Source organism: Aquarana catesbeiana, linkage group LG11 (assembly GCF_042186555.1).
Source record: "Aquarana catesbeiana isolate 2022-GZ linkage group LG11, ASM4218655v1, whole genome shotgun sequence".
Classification (NCBI taxonomy): Eukaryota; Metazoa; Chordata; class Amphibia; order Anura; family Ranidae; genus Aquarana; species Aquarana catesbeiana.
Genome location: NC_133334.1, coordinates 52,089,166 through 52,111,360, shown reverse-complemented (window position 1 = coordinate 52,111,360; position 22,195 = coordinate 52,089,166). Strand labels below are relative to the sequence as shown.

At 44.2% G+C, this 22,195-nt stretch overlaps 1 protein-coding gene across 1 annotated transcript in view; it reads left to right on the top strand.

The window, feature by feature from the left end:
- The window catches only part of LOC141112023 (transmembrane protein 178B), a 127,110-nt gene that overhangs the window by 72,179 nt on the left and 32,736 nt on the right, over window positions 1-22,195 (top strand). The window contains exons 2-3 of the mRNA XM_073604355.1: window positions 5,286-5,399; window positions 21,906-22,043. Of these exons, the coding sequence (XP_073460456.1) occupies window positions 5,286-5,399; window positions 21,906-22,043 (252 nt within the window). The remainder of the gene's footprint in view (window positions 1-5,285; window positions 5,400-21,905; window positions 22,044-22,195) is intronic.

Here is a 22,195-nt window from a genome sequence, read left to right as displayed (position 1 = left end):
TTCCTCCCCATAATACCAAAGATGAGGCACTGTTTATTCCCCACTGATGCCAGAAAAATTTTCTTTTCCCGCTGGCCACAGTCCGGCCCCCTTAAAGACTGAAGAACCGTAAACTGGCCTGTGACGGATCCGTCGCACACCCCGCTTGAGTGCTTCTGTCAGTACACTGCTTCCTCCAGTCTGAACATATAGATCAGATCTTATAGCTGATCATACAAGACTAGCCGACAATAGTTTGTATGAACCTGGAGTGTTTTATTGAACAAGGATACAGGCTTTTTATATGTCAGTCCCCCACGTACATAATAACCCAAATATTTACCCAAAACCTCACACAATGGGTTAGATAACAAGGTGGGGCTGACTCATGGCTATTCCCACCTTCTCTAGCAACTACTAGCTGACAATGATATAATTAACATACTAATTAACGCAGCACTTAAACCAGCCTAGGTGAACAGACTGCCCGGCAACAAGGGTAAAACAAAGTACATTACACATTATGCTAAGTATAAACACAGAGCACCTTATTAAACAGACAAAGTAAAGAAAGGGAGGATTTGGGATTTTGAATGTGGGGAGTACACATGGCTATAAGATGAGTCGATATCAAAAACATGTTTTTATTGGTGAAACAAGGAACATGGCAAAATGACATGATACATGCAGCAATGAATAAAATTGTCAATCACATATTACAGACCGTATATTGAAACACACATTACTAGCAACCAGCCAACCAATATGTGGTATGGAACAAATGCTGGATGTAATAAAAACACTTAAAAATACATAGTAGGTGGTGAACTCAAGATAATGTAATGAGTAAGCCTCGGTTCACACCAGAGGCGGCACGACTTGCAGGTCGCCTCAACCGAGTATAGAAGTCTATGCAAGTCGCCCCCAAAGTCGTACAGGAACCTTTTTCTAAGTCGGAGCGACTTGCGCCGCTCCGATTAGAATGGTTCCATTGTACTGAACGGGACGCTACTTGTCAGGCGACCTAGGTCGCCTGACAAGTCGTCCCAGTGTGAACCGAGGCTAAAGGCGTCTGCAGGAGAATAAGTGCATCCAAATTAGTCTGATGCGTTTCGTGGATAATACCACTCTTCAGGGGCGGGTGCACACAAATCTATAAAACAAAACATGAGTAGACCAGTATGATCCAATGTTATACCCCTCAACGGGGAGGATATGTACAAAAAGAAAGGGAGAGAGTTACTCATCCCTAATAAGTACTTACATCGTAATAAGTCTGGAACATGGGAGACAGGAGTCAGAGGCTACCCAAATTGTCTATACCGGGAGCTGTGGAAGGGACCCGCAGAAGAAAGACCAGGCGCACAAACATGGTCCCCAAGAAGAAGACAAAGGTCCAGATGGCGATGTGAATGGGCTTCATATCTAAAAGTGTATTGGGTATACTGTAAATACTCTGTATTGTGGGAAGTTACTAGAGCCCAACACCAAAGTAAAAGTGAGTGGAAAGGAAAATAGCATGTGAGGAGGAAAGAGCAGATCAGAGATAAAAAAAAGAAAAACATGAAACAGATATAAATTACAAAAATGAAAGGAAGATGGGAGGAAGCCTCTGTGAGCTTGAACAGAAAAGGAATGACTATGTAATTACCTGTAGTGATGTAGAAAAGTGGATTCCAAATAGTGTGCAGTGTGCACAAAAAAGGTGCTGCCATAAGGACTGGCTAGCACAGAGCACAGTACCTTTGTCTTTCTTCTTCTTGGGGACCATGTTTGTGCGCTCCTTCTTCTGTGGGTCCCTTCCACAGCTCCCGGTATAGACAATTGGGGTAGCCTCTGACTCCTTGTCTCCCATGTTCCAGACTTATTACGATGTAAGTATAAGGATGAGTAACTCTCTCCTTTTCTTTTTGTACATATCCTCCACTTTGAGGGGTATAACATCGGATCATACAGGTCTACTCATGTTTTTGTTTTTTATAGATTTGTGTGCACCCGCCCCTGAAGAGTGGTATTATCCACGAAACACATCAGGCTAAATTGGATGCGCTTCTTCTCCTGCAGACACCTTTACTCATTCCATTATCTCGAGTTCACCACCTACTATGTATTTTTAAGTGTTTTTATTACATCCAGGATTTGTTCCACACCACATATTGGTTGGCTGGTTGCTACTAATGTTTGTTTCCATATATGGTCTGTAATATGTGATTGACAATTTTATACATTGCTGCATGTATCATTTGCCATTTTCCATTTTCACCAATAAAAACATGTTTTTTGATATTGACTCATCTTATAGCCATCATGTGTACTCCTCATTCAAAGTCCCAAAACCCCCCCTTTCTTTACACAGATTCAGGAAGGGAGACGTGACCCACACAGGGCTGAAACTAGGGGGGGCAGGGGGTTTATGTGCCCCGGGCGCACCTGACTGGGAGAGCACCACTGCAACCTCCACTTCCTGGTATATTGATTCTCTGCCATTTGACAGGTTCCTGATGTCTCTGCTCCCCCTACACTCACCGCCATTTGACAGGTTCCTGATGTTTCTGCTCCAGCTACACTCTCTTGCCCAACAATTCCTCCCCTCCGATGCAGTCCAGCTCATCTATTCTCCTCCTTTCTTTGGTCTCTCTTTTTTGTTTTGTTTTTTTTTCTCTCCTCCCCCGCCACACCTGTTCTCTGATTTCCTCTCCTTCGCCACTAACAGTTCCACCTATGCGACTCCTTTCTCTAAAGTCAGGTCCACAGCCCTATTTTCTAGCTCTTTCATGCAAGCAGCAACTCAGGTCCTGATACAGACCTGTGCTTTCCGCGGCTCTCTGGGCAGCTTTAATGGAGCTTCTCCAGGTGTCGCTGGTGTACTGTATAAGAGGGGCAACGATGACATCGCTAGCGCAGGGCACCCGCAGCATCCCCGCCGGTGTTCTATCTGTCACCCCAGCATAACAGAGCAGAGGCAGCTTTCCCTAGGCTCCTCCTCAGCTCTTTTTTGACTTATGACAGATCACCATGTCTAGGAGCCTGGGAAGAACATCTCTCACCCTGCATGGAGATGCTCTGTATTTGAGGTCTGTTGGGAGGGGAGGGAAACAGAAAAGGTATGTTTGCATTTGTACAGGGGGATTGGGGTGGGGGGGTGGGTAATGTGCTGGTTAGGGAAGAGGTTTTATACTGGGAGGGGGGCTGGAGGGCTTGTTCTAAAAGAGGGATGCCAATCATGCACATGCACCTCTGCACTCCTGATCACCACGCACACCTGATCACCACGCACGCCTGATCACCACGCACGCCTGATCACCACGCACGCCTGATCACCACGCACTCCTGATCACCACGCACTCCTGATCACCACGCACTCCTGATCACCACGCACTCCTGATCACCACGCACTCCTGATCACCACGCACTCCTGATCACCACGCACTCCTGATCACCGCATTCTGTACACCACGCACTCCTGATCACCGCATTCTGTACACCACGCACTCCTGATCACCGCATTCTGTACACCACGCACTCCTGATCACCGCATTCTGTACACCACGCACTCCTGATCACCGCATTCTGTACACCACGCACTCCTGATCACCGCATTCTGTACACCACGCACTCCTGATCACCGCATTCTGTACACCACGCACTCCTGATCACTGTACACGGTGCACAACTGGTTACTCACAAATTCCTGCTAAGTCCTAATGGCAACCTGAGTCTTTTTCTTCCCGGGTGAAGGAAAGTCTAGTTACGCCACTGGATCCACATATCTCATTCAATGTCCCAAACTCCCCCTTTTTAGTCCATATTAAACCGACAATAGCAGGAGACCCCAGTAGCAGACTCTCTGGCTCTTACATTGGAAACCAGAGGCCAATGTGACCAGATTTTTCAATTTACATGTATAGTTCAGAATAAAAAAAAAGGAATAGTCTTTTGGGCAAATCCGAGAAAACAGTCTCTCAAAAATGTAACAAAAAGAGAAATATATCAATAACAAATAACGGTAAATGTGGGCAGAAAAGGTCCCTGCAGCCAGTGTCTGTGACATGGCCCCTTGTTTAGAAAGTTTGGAGACCCCTGGTCTATATGGATCTTTATATCACTAGAGGGAACACCAACAGATGGAAGGAAGGCCTAAATCCTCTCTATAGGTCTTATCACTAGAGGGGTCACCAGCAGGAGGAAGGAGGTCCTGATTCCTCTATATAGACCTTTATGTCACTAGAGAGGTCACCAGCAGGAAGAAGGAAGGCTTAATTCCACTCTAAAGATCTTTTATCACTAGAGGGGTCACCAGCAAAAGGAAGGAAGTCCTGATTTCCCTATATAGATCTTTAGTGAGACCTCATTTAGAATACTGTGTTCAGTTCTGAAGACCTTGCTTACAAAAAGATATTGATAAAATAGAGTCCAGAGACAGGCAACCAAAATGATGAAAGGTTTTATCCCTCAGACCTTCCTACCAGGAGGGACTTTTAATATGTACAGTCTGGAGGAAACAAGGAAAAGGGGACACATGACTGAAACCTTATAATACATCAAAGAGGTGAATAAGGTCAAGGAGGGCAGTTTTTTTCAATATGAAGCCAAGATCAAGAACACTGGGACGTTTCTTCAAATTAGCAGGAGGTAAGTTCAAGTGTTATTTTACCTAAAGAGTAGTTGATGCTTGGAATAGACTTCCAGCAGAGCTAGTGAGTCTGTCAATAAATTGATTCAAACATGCTAGGGACAAACCTAGATCTATACTCAGCCAAAAAAGTTAATCAAAAAACAAACCTACTGTGTATAAATAAAAACAAAAAAGAGGGGCAGACTCCATGAACCAGTTTGGTCTTTTTCCTGTCATAATTCTTCTATGTTTCTTTATTTCTGTGTGATCCACTCCTCTTTATGTACTAGAGATGACAAAGTGAGGGGAAAGGCAAACTTTTAAAGTTATCAAATCAAAAGGTGAGGACATTTCCCAATGGGCAATTTTGTTTCTGTGACCGTTCAAGGATAAAAATTCCCCATGTGGAGACTTCCTCTCATTTCCTGTTGTGCCTCCAGGACAGGAAGTGAAGTGAAGGGAAATCTTTCAGTGGGACGAGGCAGCAAAACATAACCACACAAGGATGTTTAACCCTTCCCTACTCTATCCAAAACTAGAATGTGGCTGTACGTACACTTTCAAGCGTGATTAAATCTCACTGGTTGTTTCAGCCAACAGCAATTTGCTTTTGTTGTAATATTTTTAATATTTATAGTAAATTTAGATTTTTTTTTTTTTTTTTTAAATGTTTATTTTCCTTCTTTTTCAGGACTTGTTAATCGATGTACTCCAGTCCGATATCACTACACATCATCTTCACTGCCAACAAACCTTCCACTCAATGTCACCAAGACCATCCGTCAGGATGAATGGCACGCACTCCGTAAGTATCCCCTTAGCCGGCTTCATGAACTGGATGATTTATGGTCTTTTTGCTGTCAGGATTTAGGGTGTAAGGCTTTGTCTAATAAATAGGTCTAGTGTGTGTATATATAGCTTAAGGTTTTTACTAAACTTTATTTCAGATTCCTGCTTATTTCTTTTTGAAAGATATTAAACATTCTTTCCTATGGGTTAGCAAAATCTTTCACAATGGCAGATAAGCAGAAAGAAAACTGAGGTCAGTGCAGGGCTTGTAAACCGGCACAGCAAACTAGCGACATGCCTGTTTTCCTCAGTGATAACTCATAACTGGCACAAATAGGAGGAGGCAAAAACTATTGCCCAACAGAGGCACAAATTGTAATAAAAAATAAACAGAGGCTCTAGCCACACTGAAGCCCACAAGCCAAATGCGGCTCTTTATCTGGTCCTTGTAGCACAATGCCTACTACTTATGCAGTAAGGAACTATTCCTTCTACTGACAAACGATCATAATCCCTCTTACTGATTCTGCCCCTTGATACAACTCATGGGGTACTACTCCTCCTTTTAATGTAATTGATGGGGTACAATTCCTCCCTATGCCACAATTAATGAGGCACTAATCCACCCCACTGATGACTTTGATGGAGCACCACTTCTTCCACTAATGCCATTGTTGGGGCACAATTCCTCCCACTGATTTTTTTTTTTTTTTTAATCAGTGGTGGTGCTGAAAATGAAAAATAAAATTTTTTACATGTACAAAAAACGTACATGTGGACACACTACGAAAATGCACTTAACCACTTCAGCCCCGGAAGGATTTACCCCCTTCCTGACCAGAGCACTTTTTACAATTTGGCACTGCGTCGCTTTAACTGCTAATTGCGCGGTCATGCAATGCTGTAACCAAACGAAATTTGCGTCCTTTTCTTCCCACAAATAGAGCTTTCTTTTGATGGTATTTGATCACCTCTGCCGTTTTTATTTTTTGCGCTATACACGGAAAAAGACCGAAAATTTTGAAAAAAAATGATATTTTCTACTTTTTGTTCTAAAAAAAATCCAATAAACTCAATTTTAGTCATACATTTAGGCCAAAATGTATTTGGCCACATGTCTTTGGTAAAAAAAATGTCAATAAGTGTATATTTATTGGTTTGCGCAAAAGTTATAGCGCCTACAAACTAGGGTACATTTTCTGGAATTTACACAGTCTTTAATTTATGACTGCCTTTGTCATTTATTGAGGTGCTAAAATGACAGGGCAGTACAAAACCCCCACAAATGACCCCATTTTGGAAAGTAGACACCCCAAGGAAATTGCTGAGAGGCATGTTGAGCCCATTGAATATTCATTTTTTTTGTCCCAAGTGATTGAATAATGAAAAAAAAAAAAAAAAATTACAAAAAGTTGTCACTAAATGATATATTGCTCACACAGGCCATGGGCATATGTGGAATTGCACCCCAAAATACATTTAGCTGCTTCTCCTGAGTATGGGGATACCACATGTGTGGGACTTTTTGGGAGCCTAGCCGCATACGGGGCCCCGAAAACCAATCACTGCCTTCAGGATTTCTAAGGGCGTACATTTTTGATTTTACTCCTCACTACCTATCACAGTTTTGAAGGCCATAAAATGCCCAGATGGCACAAACCCCCCCAAATGACCCCATTTTGGAAAGTAGACACCCCAAGCTATTTGCTGAGAGGCATGTTGAGTCCATGGAATATTTTATATTTTGACACAAGTTGCGGGAAAGTGACAATTTATTTTATTTTTTTTTTTTTTTTGCACAAAGTTGTCACTAAATGATATATTGCTCACACAGGCCATGGGCATATGTGGAATTGCACCCCAAAATACATTCTGCTGCTTCTCTTGAGTACGGGGATACCACATGTGTGGGACTTTTTAGGAGCCTAGCCGCGTACGGGACCCCGAAAACCAATCACCGCCTTCAGGATTTCTAAGGGTGTACATTTTTGATTTCACTCTTCACTGCCTATCACAGTTTCGGAGGCCATGGAATGCCCAGGTGGCACAAACCCCCCCCAAATGACCCCATTTTGGAAAGTAGACACCCCAAGCTATTTGCTGAGAGGCATGGTGAGTATTTTGCAGCTCTCATTTGTTTTTGAAAATGAAGAAAGACAAAAAAAAAAATTTTTTTTTTCTTTTTTTAATTTTCAAAACTTTGTGACAAAAAGTGAGGTCTGCAAAATACTCACTATACCTCTCAGCAAATAGCTTGGGGTGTCAACTTTCCAAAATGGGGTCATTTGGGGGGGGTTTGTGCCACCTGGGCATTCCATGGCCTCCGAGACTGTGATAGGCAGTGAAGAGTGAAATCAAAAATTTACGCCCTTAGAAAGCCTGAAGGCGGTGCTTGGTTTTCGGGGTCCCATACGTGGCTAGGCTCCCAAAAAGTCTCACACATGTGGTATCCCCGTACTCAGGAGAAGCAACAGAATGTATTTTGGGGTGTAATTTCACATATTCCCATGGCACGTTTGAGCAATATATCATTTAGTGACAACTTTGTGCAAAAAAAAAAAAAAAAAAAAGTAATTTGTCTCTTTCCCGCAACTTGTGTCACAATATAAAATATTCCATGGACTCGACATGCCTCTCAGCAAATAGCTTGGGGTGTCTACTTTCCAAAATGGGGTCATTTGGGGGGGGTTTGAACTGTCCTGGCATTTTATGCACAACATTTAGAAGCTTATGTCACACATCACACACTCTTCTAACCACTTGAAGACAAAGCCCTTTCTGACACTTTTTGATTACATGAAAAAATTATTTTTTTTTGCAAGAAAATTACTTTGAACCCCCACACATTATATATTTTTTTAAAGCAAATGCCCTACAGATTAAAATGGTGGGTGTTTAATTTTTTTTTTTCACACAGTATTTGCGCAGCGATTTTTCAAACGCATTTTTTGGGGAAAAAACACACTTTTTTACATTTTAATGCACTAAAACACACTATATTGCCCAAATGTTTGATGAAATAAAAAAGATGATCTTAGGCCGAGTACATGGATACCAAACATGACATGCTTTACAATTGCGCACAAACGTGCAGTGACAACAAAATAAATACATTTTTAAAAGCCTTTAAAAGCCTTTACAGGTTACCACTTTAGATTTACAGAGGAGGTCTACTGCTAAAATTACTGCCCTCGATCTGACCGTCGCGGTGATACCTCACATGCATGGTGCAATTGCTGTTTACATTTGACGCCAGACCGACGCTTGCGTTCGCCTTAGCGCGAGAGCAGGGGGGACAGGGGTGCTTTTTTTTTTTTTTTTTTTTTTTTTCTTTATTATTTTTTTGCTTTTTTATCTTATTTTAAAACTGTTCCTTTCATTTTTTTTTTTTTTTTAATCATTTTTATTGTTATCTCAGGGAATGTAAATATCCCCTATGATAGCAATAGGTAGTGACAGGTACTCTTTTTTGAAAAAATTGGGGTCTATTAGACCCTAGATTTCTCCTCTGCCCTCAAAGCATCTGACCACACCAAGATAGGTATGATAAAATGCTTTCCCAATTTCCCAATGGCGCTATTTACATCCGGCGAAATCTAAGTCATAAAATGCTCGTAGCTTCCGGTTTCTTAGGCCATAGAGATGTTTGGAGCCACTCTGGTCTCTGATCAGCTCTATGGTCAGCTGGCTGAATCACCGGCTGCATTCTCAGGTTCCCTGTTGAGACAGGAGAGCCAGAGAAAAACACGGAAGACGGTGGGGGGGGGGGGGCATTCTCTCCCACTGCTTGTAAAAGCAGTCTAGAGGCTAATTAGCCGCTAGGATTGCTTCTACATGAAAGCCGACCGCTGGCTGAAAAGAATGATACCAAGATGATACCTAAACCTGCAAGCATCATTCTGGTATAACCACTCAAAGTCGTGAATGCTGTACCTGAAGACAAAAATATGGTTAACAATAAAGCACAGTAAACGGTAAAGTATAAAAAATTGCAGACCTGAAAAGCAAACATGATAAAACATAATAACAATAAAACATTGCAGAATAGAATACAGTAAAAAAGAGCAGAACAATAGAGAGAATAGAGAAAGAGAGAATAGAGAGAGAACAATAAAACGACAACTATTATTTTTTATTTTATATTTTTGTTTGTGTTTTTTTTTACACTTTTTTTGTAACTGTAACTTTTATAACTGTAACCGGTTCCAGGTTCGGGTCTCTCAAAATGCGATGGCATCTTGGGAGACCCTGTGAAAGTGTGCCTAGTCTGTGCAATGCTGTACCCTACGCTAATACTCAACTAGTGAATGGTAGCGTTCAAAACATTCACCAATGCAAAGACCAGGATTGTCAGGACAGGAGGGACAATAATAGCGGGTGTCGCGCCTATATCCGCGCTTGCTGCAGACACAACATCTTTTTTGGGGGGGTTCGTTGGGTAGGGGTACTCGGGAGGACATAAAAATGCCTCTCATGCAGCCGACTGCATTTGGTTGGGGATGTGAATGGGGGAAGTACGGGCGCTGCAGAAGTGGTGGGTTCCCAATTAGGATTGGCGAATGCAGCAGGAAGGGCACTATGGGCATGACGGGCCTGTGTTTGTCTTCTTCTTGGTGGCAGCGGGACACTATTTGTGCTTGCCACCTCACCAGCTTGAACTGCACTTATGGGACTCGCCACGTCACCAAGTGTTACTGCAGTGCTGGTTTGACTACGACCTGGGTGTACTAGGCCGCTGGCGCTTGCCAGTTCACCAAAACGCTACCAAAAAAACTGTTAACGATCGCAGGGATCAGGCCTGACTCTGCGAACGCTGCAGTTATGCATTTAGTGTTTTGTAAGTGACAGTGATCGATCGATACTGCACTTGGGTGGGCTGGGCTGGGCCGGGCGGAGGGGCAAAACGCAGGTGCTAGCAGGTATCTGGGCTGATCCCGCTAACACTGCGTTTTTGGGAACCCTAAACTGCTGGGGACGCCAGTATAGATCTGATCGGATCAGATATTGATCAGTTCAGATACTATACCACTAAGGGAGGTGTACAGTGCGTGCGTGGGTGTTAGCGCTACTGGCACTAACCTGACGCTGCCTGGGGCTGGTGCTTGCCAGTTCACCAAAACGCTACAAAAAAAACTGTTAGCGATCGCAGGGATCAGGCCTGACTCTGCGAACGCTGCAGTTATGCGTTTAGTGTTTTGTAAGTGACAGTGATCGATCGATACTGCACTTGGGTGGGCTGGGCTGGGCCGGGCGGAGGGGTAAAACGCAGTTGCTAGCAGGTATCTGGGTTGATCCCGCTAACACTGCGTTTTTGGGAACCCTAAACTGCTGGGGACGCTAGTATAGATCTGATCGGATCAGATATTGATGCGTTCAGATACTATACCACTAAGGGAGGTGTATGGTGCGTGCGTGGGTGTTAGCGGTACTGGCACTAACCTGACGCTGCCTGGGGCTGGTGCTTGCCATTTCACCAAAATGCTACCAAAAAAACTGTTAGCGATCGCAGGGATCAGGCCTGACTCTGCGAACGCTGCAGTTATGCGTTTAGTGTTTTGTAAGTGACAGTGATCGATCGATACTGCACTTGGGTGGGCTGGGCCGAGCTGGGCGGAGGGGCAAAATGCAGGTGCTAGCAGGTATCTGGGCTGATCCCGCTAACACTGTGTTTTTGGGAACCCTAAACTGCTGGGGACGCTAGTATAGATCTGATCGGATCAGATATTGATCCGTACAGATACTATACCACTAAGGGAGGCGTATGCAGCGTGCGTGGGTGTTAGCGGTACTGGCGCTTATCTGACGCTGCCTGGGGCCACGCATATCACCGCCGGGCGATCAGGGGGCTAAACCTTTATTCGGTAATAAACGGCGGGTGCCCTGACACTATAAAAAATAAACAAACTAACCAGCGTCACCCGTAACGGTTATACGGTGATCAGTGGTGAAAGGGTTAACTAGGGGGCAATCAAGGGGTTAAAACATTTATTAGATAGTATATGGGGGTCCCTGTCGCTATAAAACTCTGACGGCGAACCTAAATATTTACGTCCCTAACTAGCATCACCAGCGACACTAATACAGCGATCAGAAAAATGATCGCTTAGCGACACTGGTGACAGGGGGTGATCAAGGGGTTAAAACTTTATTAGGGGGGGTTAGGGGGGTACCCTAGACCTACAGGGGGCCTAACACTCACTGCCCTGACACTGTAACTGTCACAAACTGACACCAATGCAGTAATCAGAAAAAAAAAAAAAAAAAAAAAAAACCTGCTTGGTGTCAGTTTGTGACGGGGGGGGGGGGGGGTGATTGGGGGGGGATCGGGGGGCGATCGGGGGGGGATCGGGGTGTTTAGTGTGCCTGGCATGTTCTACTGTGTGTGTAGTGTGTTGGTGCACTTACATTGCAGTCTTCTCTCCTCGGCCCGGAACGGAAAATACCGAGCCGAGGAGAGATGACATCATTTCCTCTGCCTCTGTGTACAATACAGAGGCAGGGAAATGATCCCATTGGCTGAGAGCGATCGCGAGGGGGGGGCCACGAATGGATGGCCTCCCCCTCACCACCGATCGCCGGGGGAGATTTGCCGACCGCCGCAGGCACCGGGGGGGGGTCCGATCGGACCCCCCACCCGCGGGCAGGCAAGGACGTACATACACGTCCTTTTGCCTGCCCGTGCCGCTCTGTCGACGTATATAGTCGTGCGGCGGTCGGCAAGTGGTTAAAGGAGTTGTAAAGGCAGAAGGTTTGTAATCTTAATGCATTCTATGCATTATATAAAAATATAAAAAGCCTTCTGTGTGTAGCAGCCACCCCAGCACCCCCTAATACTTACCTGAGCCCCATCTCTATCCAGCGATGTCCACAAATCCCTCCAGCCATCAGGGACTCTTCCCTCTTGATTGCCTGAGACACAGCAGTGGCGCCATTGGCTCTAGCGGCTGCCAATCAATGTCAGCCAATCGGGAGAGAGAGGGTGTGGGGCAAATGGCAGCTCCATGTCTGAATGGGCACACGGAGCTGCAGCTCGGCTCGGGTGCCCCCATAGCAAGCTACTTGCTGTGGGGGCATTCGACAGGAAGGAGGGACCCAAGAAGAGGGGGATCCAGGCTGCTCTGTGCAAATCCACTGCTGAGAAAAAAAAAAAAAAACAAGACTTTACAATCACTTCAAGGGTGTGATTTGTCCAGCCTCCGAAGAGGTAGGAACTCTCCCTGATTCCCTCCCGGGGCAAAGCTCCTGGCAGGGAGATAGGGTATGACTTAGTCCACCTAGCCAAAAGGCCTGCTTTGTGTACTGGTCCAAATTATTTGGTGGAGGGGGGATTATGGTGTGGGCTTGTTTTTCAGGGTTTGGGCTTGGTCCCTTGGTTCCAGTGAAATTAACTCTAAAGGCATCAGCATACCAAGACATTTTGGACAATTTCATGCTCCCAACTGTGTGGGAAGAGTTTGGGGACGGCCCCTTCCTGTTCCAACATGGCTGCGCACCAGTGCACAAAGCAAGGTCCATGAAAACATGGATGAGCGAGTTTGGGGAGGAGGAACTTTACTGGCCTGCACAGAGTCCTGACCTCATCCTGATAGAACACCTACTGGGAAGAATTATAGTGGAGACTGTGAGCCAGGGCTTCTTGTCCACATCAGTGCCTGACCTCACCAATTTGCTTTTGGAAAAATGGTAAAACATTCCCATAGACACACTCCTAAACCTTGTGTACAGCCTTTCCAGGAAAGTTGAAGCTGTTATAGCTGCAAAGAGTGGACCAACTCAATATTGAACCCTACGGACGAAGACTGGGATGCCATTAAAGTTCATGTGCGTGTAAAGGCAGGTGTCCCAATACTTTAGGTAATATACAGTGAGGGAAAAAAGTATTTGATCCCCTGCTGATTTTGTACGTTTGCCCACTGACAAAGAAATTATCAGTCTATAATTTTAATTATGGGTTTATTTTACCAGAGAGACAGAACAACAAAAATATCCAGAAAAATGCATTTCAAAAACGTTTTATGACCTGATTTGCATTTTAATGAGTGAAATAAGTATTTGACCTCTCCGCAAAACATGACTTAGTACTTGGTGGCAAAACCCTTGTTGTCAATCAGAGGTCAGACCTTTCTTGTAGTTGGCCACCAGGTTTGCACACATCTCAGGAGGGATTTTGTCCCACTCCTCTGCAAGTCATTAAGGTTTCGGGCTGACATTTTGTAACTCGAACCCTCATTTCCCTCCACATATTTTATGTGGCTGCGTGCTCGGATAAGGGTCTGGTATGGATTTGGATGGGGGAACCCCCACGCCGTTTTTTCGGCGTACGGGGTTCCCCTTAAGGTCCACACCAGACCCAAGGGCCTGTTATGCTCCTGGAGGGGGAACCCATGCCGTTTTTTTATTTAAAATTTGGCGCGGAGTTCCCCCCCCCTCAAGATCATATGAGCACAAGTCGCATCCCGAAGTCGGATCATGCGAGACGGCGATCCCACTTTGATCCGACTTCAATGATAGTCAATGGGCTGAAGTAGGATCAAAGTCGGACCAAAGTAGTACAGGGAGCATTTCTAAAGTCGGAACGACTTGTGTCGGACCAGTTAGGACGGCTCCCATAGGGAAACATTAAATTTTACACGTCATGCGACATGAGCTCCCAATGTCGGAGCGTTTGTCGGACCAGTGTGAACCCAGCCTGATAGAGGATCAAATACTTATTTCACTCATTAAAATGCAAATCAATTTATAACTTATTTGAAATGCTTTTTTCTTTTTTTGTTGTTGTTGTTCTGTCTCTCACTGTTAAAATAAACCTACCAATAAAATTATAGACTGATCATTTCTTTGTCAGTTGGCAAACGTACAAAATCAGCAGGGGATCAAGTACTTTTTTTCCCTCATTGTAGTGTATCTGCTAGACTTTATTGTTGAGATCTCTGCTCTGAGTTCCTGCACACCCACACTGCCTGCTGAATCTTTCATTATATGATTGAGCAGGAACAGTCGGAAATTATGTCAGGGAGATCTTACCACTGAACTGTCAGAGATGCCAAGGGTGCCTGCATCATTGGATTTGATTGACAGCAGCGGGAGCCAATGGCTGCGCTGCTATCAATCTATCCAATCAAGAGCCGAGACAATGGGCAGAGGGGAAGAGCGTGTCTCTGGCGGGGGAATACAGGACTCAGGTGAGTAAAACAGGGGGGCTGGGGGGCCGGTCAGTGACAGAAGTTTTTTCACCTTAATGCATAGAATGCATTAAGGTGAAAAAACATGAGGGTTTACAACCCCTTTAACCACAGGCCAATTCTGACATTTCTCTCCTACATGTAAAAAATCATAATTTTTTTTGCTAGAAAATTACATAACCCAAACATTATATATGTTTTTTTTTGCAGAGACCCTAGAGAATAAAATGGCAGTCGTTACAAATTTTTATCTTGCATGGTATTTGCGCAGCAATTTTTCAACCACATTTTTTTTTTTTTTAATAAAACAGTTAGCCCATTTTTTTAATGCATAATGTTAAAGATGATGTTACACTGAGTAAATGGATACCAAACATGTCACGCTTCAAAATTGCACACACTCGTGGAATGGCGCCAAACTTTGGTACTTAAAAATCCCCGCTTTAAAATTTTTTACTGGTTACGTGTTTTGAGTTACAAAGAAGATCTAGGGTTAGAATTATTGCTCTCGCTCTAACGTTCGCGGCGATACCTCACGTGTGGTTTGAACACCGTTTATGTATGCGTTCGCTTCTGTGTGCGAGCACAGCGGCACTTAAAAGTAAAGTTCAATTTTATTTTATTTTTTTTAATTCTAGTTTGACGCTTTTTTAAATTTTTTTTTTTTTTTTAATCACTTTTATTCCTATTACAAGGGATGTAGACATCCCTTGTAATAGCATGACAGGTCCTCTTTACAGTGAGATATGGGGTCAATAAGACCCCACATCTCATCTCTAGGCTGGGAAGCAATGCAAAATGGGAGGGGAAGTGGGAGACAGTTGCTGAGGCTGTTTTCCCATGTCCACACAGGATATCTCGATACCAAAAATGGGAATAGATTTATAAAATAATTATTTATTACATATAAAAACATACATAATTTTACAGAAATCAAAAGCATGAAAAAAAGGAAAAACAAGGAAGATCGATTCATTATACAGGTACTTGTAGACTTCCAAATGGTTTACCGATTATGTAAATGGCTCACAGATTTATACATTCCTCTACCAGTTTCAAATGATCGCTTCTTCAGGACCTTCTCAGCTGAGGAGGCGCCATTTTTTCGAATGCAGAGGCCGGGGGCGTAATGTCATAACATCGCGCCCGGCCTCCAAATGATCATAGAGACTTCCGGGGACCATCTGGTCCGCCGGAAATCTTTATCGTCAGCATCCAGGGCCAGCGGATCCCTTCTCCGACTCACTGATGGCAGGGATGAGTCGGTAGAAGCACTGGAGGGTGGCGGTATGTCCCCTCACGCCGCCCGTAAGAACAATCAAGTGGCTGAACAGCCACTATGATCTTTCTTATGGTGTAGGGAATCACCGGCTCTAAAAGACGATATCTGAATGAGGTCTGTAGCTACAGGCATCATTCAGATATCACCGCTCAAAGTCCAGGATGTCCTATGACGGCCGGCGGGTGGGAAGCCATTAATGTGCCTCTGATTGACCCCAAATAAAGTTCTGCTGTTCTAGTAGGTCTTTCCTGAAATTTTCTTAGTTGCATCCTACAGCAAAAGCCATGGTCCACAGAGAGCTTTCAAAGCATCAGATGGATCTCATTGTTAAAAGGTATCAGCCAGGAGAAGGGAGAAGGGTACAAAAGAATTTCTAAGGCATTAGATATACCATGGAACACAGTGAAGATGGTCATCAAGTGGAGAAAATATGGCACAACAGTGACATTACCAAGAACTTGACGTCCCTCCAAAATTGATGAAAAGACCAGAAGGAAACTGGTTAGGGAGGCTGCCAAGAGGCCTACAGCAACATTAAAGGAGCTGCAGGAATATCTGGCAAGTACTGGCTGTGTGGTACATGTGACAACTATCTCCCGTATTCTTCATGTGTCTGGGCTATGGGGTAGAGTGGCAAGACGGAAGCCTTTTCTTATGAAGAAAAACATCCAAGCCCAGCTAAATTTTGCAAAAACACATCTGAAGTCTCCTAAAAGCATGTGGGAAAAGGCCTTATGGTCTGATGAAACCAAGGTGGAAACTTTTTGGCCATAATTCCAAAAGATATTTTTGGTGCAAAAACACTGCACATCACCAAAAGAACCCCATACCCACAGTGAAGCATGGTGGTGGCAGCATCATGATTTGGGGCTGTTTTTCTTCAGCTGGAACAGGGGCCTTAGTCAAGGTAGAGGGAATTATGAACAGTTCCAAATACCAGTCAATATTGGGACAAAACCTTCAGGCTTCTGCTAGCAAGCTGAACATGAAGAGGAACTTCATCTTTCAGCATGGCGGCGACCCAAAGCATACATCCAAAGGAATGGCTTCACCAGAAGAAGATTAAAGTTTTGGAATGGCCCAACCAGAGCCCAGACCTGAATCTGATTGAAAATCTGTGGGGTGATCTGAAGAGGACTGTGCACAGGAGATGCCCTCACAATCTGACCAGGTCAAGATGTGCCATGCTGATAGGCTCCTACCCAAAAATACTGAGTGCTGTAATAAAATCAAAGGGTGCTGCAACAAAGTATTAGTTTAAGGGTGTGCACACTTATGCAACCATTTATATTTTAGTTTTTTTATTTGTATTTCCCTCCACCTAAAAGGTTTCAGTTTGTTGTTCAACTGAGTTGTACAGTTTATAGGTCACATTCAGGCTTGGTTCACACTATTGCGAATTGGATGCTGTGGTTTTCATCGCATCCAATTCGCATAGCAGGAGATTGTGAAAAGCTCTCTATGGAGCCGGTTCACACATCTCCGCAGCGGCTCCGGTGCAAATTGCACAGGAGCCCTGGTCGTCTTTTGGTCTGTTTCAGGTCCGAATTCAGCCCACAATTCGGGCTGAAATCGAGCCTGAAACAATGAATGGAGAAGCACCGGACTCCTGCTGTGAGCCTCTGCTTTCTCAAGTGTGAAGCCAGCCTAAAGGTGGAAACCTGACATTTTAACAGGGGTGTGTAGACTTTTTATATCCACTGTACATTTGAACATGATCACCTAGATATAAAAATCTGATCAGTGTGTTTTTATAATCGTATAGTATATCTAGTTGTAATTTGCAGCTTGTTCCATATGCAGATTATGCTTCCTGCTTAGTAGCAGAGCACAGTGATTGTGTTGTACTTTCCTCCCTCTCTGCAAACCTGTCAGTCTGACCAGGGTGATTTGAAATCAGTGTAGTGTCTAATTGCCTATAGATTTTTTTATTTTTGTTAATTGTTCAGCAACAAGTTAATAGCGTTGTCTTCCACAAAAAAAGCCATTAGAGGGAAGAGGAAAAATTGATATATCCATCTGTTCAATAGCCCGGGGGGTGGGCTGGGAACTTTTGGTCCGGGAGGCAAACACAGCCAACCAATTCTTCCATAGGAGGACACTAAAGAAATTGCACCATACAATGTGTTCCAGGGTACCGCAATGATGCCCATTATATAAGGTGGACGCAGTCTTAAAAAATGTGGTTTATTCTAACAGACATTTTTACATACAGTGGGGAAAATAATTATTTGATCCCCTGCAGATTTTGTAAGTTTGCCCACTTACAAAGAAATGAAGGGTCTATAATTTTTATCATTGGTGTATTTTAAATGATAGAGACAGAATATTAACCAAAAATCCAGAAAAAACACATAATACAGATGCTATAAATTAAGTTGAGGTTCCGTGAGTAAAAGAAGTATTTGATCCCCAAGCAAAACCTGATTTAGTACTTGGTGGAGAAACCCTTGTTGGCAAGTACAGAGGTAAGGAGTTTCTTGTAGTTCGTGACCAGGTTTGCACATGTCTCAGGAGGGATTTTGGTCCACTCTTCTTTATAGATCTAAATCCTTAAGGTTTCTTGGCTGTCTCTTGGCAACTTGAAGTTTCAGCTCACTCCATAAATTTTCTATAGGATTAAGGTCTGGAGACTGGATAGGCCACTCCATGTGCTTCTTCTTGAGCCACTCCTTTGTTGCCTTGGCGGTATGTTTTGGGTCATTGTCATACTGAAAAACCCATCCATGACCCATCTTCCGTGTTCTGGCTGAGGCAAAAAGGTTCTCATCCAAGATCTTACAATACATGACCCCGTCCAGCAGCACAGTGGTGGATAGCACTCTCACCTAGCAGCAATAGGGTCGCTGGTTCAAATCCCGACCACGGCACTACCTGCCTGGAGTTTGCATGTTCTCTCTGTGCCTGCGTGGGTTTCCTCCGGGTACTCCGGTTTCCTCCCACACTCCAAAGACATGCTGGTAGGTTAAAAAGCGCCCTGAGGCGATTCAGTTCACATAGGTAGCGCTATACAAGTCACTCATTCATTCATTCAGTCCACTGGTCATTTAATGCAGCAAATTCGATCTGTACCTTTTATCAGAGAAAAAGCATCATGTTTCCACTTCGGTGCTTGACTGTAGGATGGTGTTCCTAGGGTCATAGTCAGCATTTTTCTTCCTCCAAAACACGGCAAGTCCCCCTCCTCAAGAAGGCACATGTAAAGTCATACCAATGAACATCTAAATGATTCAGAGAAGAATTGGGAGAAAGTGCTGTGGTCAGATAAGACCAAAATTGAGCTCTTCTGTATTAACTCGACTCGTCGTGTTTGGAGGAAGAAAAATGCTGACCATGACCCTAAGAACACCATCCCTACAGTCAAGTACGGAGATGGAAACATGATTCTTTGGGGCTGTTTCTCTGCTAAAGGTACAGACCGAGGGGCCAATGGATGGGACCATATATTGTAAAATCTTAGATGAGAACCTTTTTCCCCTCAGCCAGAACACTGAAGATGGGTCTTTTAGCGTGACAATGACCCAAAACATACCGCCAAGCCAACAAAGGAGTGGCTCAAGAAGATGCATATTCAGGTCATGGAGCAGCCTAGCCGGTCTCCAGACCTTAATCCTATAAAAAATTTATGCCGGGAGCTGAAACTTTGAGTTGCCAAGAGACAGCCAAGAAACCTTAAGGCTTTAGAGAAGATCTATAAAGAAGAGAGGACCAAAATCCCTCCTAAGATGTGTGCAAACCTGGTTACCAACTACAAGAAACGTCTGACCTCTGTGCTTGCCAACAAGGGTTTCTGCACCAAGTCATGTTTTGCTTGAGGATCAAATACTTATTTTACTCACTGAACCTCAACTTAATTTATAGCATTTGTTTTCTGCGTGTTTTCTGGATTTTTGGTTGATATTCTGTCTCTATCATTTAAAATACACCTATGATAAAAAATTTACAGGCCCTTCATTTGTAAGTGGGAAAATTACAAAATCTGCAAGGGATCAAATTAGTTTCCCCACTGTATATACTGTTTGCTAAAAAAAAAGCAGGATTTAAGCAGATGAAATATAGTATAAAGCAAAAAGTACTTTTATGAGCTGAACAAAATAGCTCTCTGTGAAAAGATAATAGACTCCCCTATATAAATACTTAAAGGCAAAAAAAACCCCTTCCCATGCAGTTGGGCTGTGCCCACACTGCACGTGTCAACTGTTCATTTTTGTCTAGGGCAAGGGTCTCAAAACTCAAAAAAAGGGCCGTTTTACTGTCCTTCAAACTTTGGGGAGGAGGGGGGTCGCTGACTAAGGTCATCGAGAGGACAAAATGTCCCCCAGGGGAGGAATTGTGCCCCATCATTGGTATCATTGGGCCCCATTGTTGGTGTCATTGTGAATTGTGTCCCATCATTGGTGTTACTGGGCCCCAAAGTTGGTGTTCTTAGGAGGAACTGTGCCCCATCGTTGGTGTAATTAGGAGGAATTGTGCCCTTTATTGGTGTCAGTGTATATAACAGAACCCCAAGGGCCGGATAAAAGCAAGTAAAGAGCTGCATCTGGCCCCCGGGCTGCAGTTTGGAGACCACTGGTTTGGGGGATTGGTGAAAGCTTATACTCACCTAATGCTCCGCTCCACCTGCAAACCTTACTCCTCTACGATCCAACAGTGGACTGTTCCTGACGTCCTCACATACAGAGCAGGTCTATGGGCATGATGAGGATAGGATCAGTCCACCGCACAAGACCGCTAAACTGTGAGCGGGAGGGGGCAGGAGCCACAGGGACTGCTCTTGTGCAGGGCGGATCAGAGGATTAGCTAAGTATATCTCTGTTCTCCCATCCCCTAGACCAGTGGTTCTCAACCTCAGTTCTCAAGTACCCCCAACGGTCCATGTTTTCAAGTTTTCCTTTACTTTGCACAGCTGCTTCCAATCAATATCAATGATATGGTATTGATAAAAGCTATTTTGTCTAGGGGAAGTTCCCAAAACATGGCCTGTTGGGGGTACTTGAGGACTGAGGTTGAGAACCACTGCCCTAGACCAAAATGAGCAGTTGACTCACAACCCCACTGCATGGGACAACTTTTTTTTTTTTCCCAGCGTTGTGCTTTAATTTAATACCATGCCATCAGTACAAACTATCCTTATCATTAAGCTTTGTTTAATAAATAAGAACATCTTGCAGCATTGATTTCCTTTGCAGCTGTCTGCATCTCAGAGCTCATAAAGGAAGTCAGTGTTGGAAGATCATTCACAGGTCTGAACGGGGAGCAGATTGCTCCATGACCAGGAAGAGACATAATAGACAACTGCCTTTGGTGCTGTCCTTGGAGGAACCTCTTTTCCTCCATGTTGCTCCAGGTATCTCCAGAACTATGCAGGGCCAAGGTGTCAGCCTACACTGGAAGGGCGTGACTCTCCAGATGTAATCAGAGGAACTCTGCTGTCAGTTTGACAGTCACCAGCTCTGTATCTTAAGCACTATGTACTCCTGGAGCACAGTGAACAGCTGTCAGTGGCAGCAGAGCTCAATTGATTAGAGAAGGTGAGCCACCCTCTCCCGGTGTTCTCTGTAGGACTGAGCTGTCAGTTTGATGGGTGGACAGTTGCTGTCACTTTTGCACCGTCTTGGCCACGGTTTGTGCGGCTGAACAATCTCCATCCATCTTAGGTGGGTAGGTCGTACTTTGATATCCATGATTTGGTTAGCAGAAGATCTTCTGCCAGTACTGGATAGCTATATATCACCCAGCATGTGACTGCGGCTCTGATTGGGGTCTAAATGGGGTAGTATCTCCATTCACAGACACCAACCCAACATACTGTAAAATAATTGTAGTGGCCTGGGAGGAAAAAAACACTGCACACCCAGTCCTCCTAAAAAATACGCAACAGCAAATGTAAAGGTTGCATCTATTAAACTTCACAGTAATAACTCAGTCTTCTAGCTAAAAATACACATTTTTTCTTTTAATGAAGAACAGCTGACTCTGCAGATGCCCCCTGATTGATAATACAGTGACAATGTACATGCCATTAACTCTCCTGTGTCTTTTCTTTCCCTCCCCCCAGACCTGCGGCGGATGACAGCTGGCTTCATCGGAATGGCGGTGTCTATCATCCTGTTTGGGTGGCTGATAGGGGTGCTGGGCTGTTGTAAGCAGCATGACCTAATGCAATATGTGGCCGGGCTGCTATTTCTCATGGGAGGTAAGAGTTTTCACTGCTCTTCAGGTCAGCCAGAAGAAGCTAATTATCAGCTATTGACTTGTCTTTTAACAAAGAGATCATAGATGGATGGCGGCTCCTCCAGATGAGCACATGGGAGGGGGCGCACCACAGTCAATTATTAAACCCCTTGG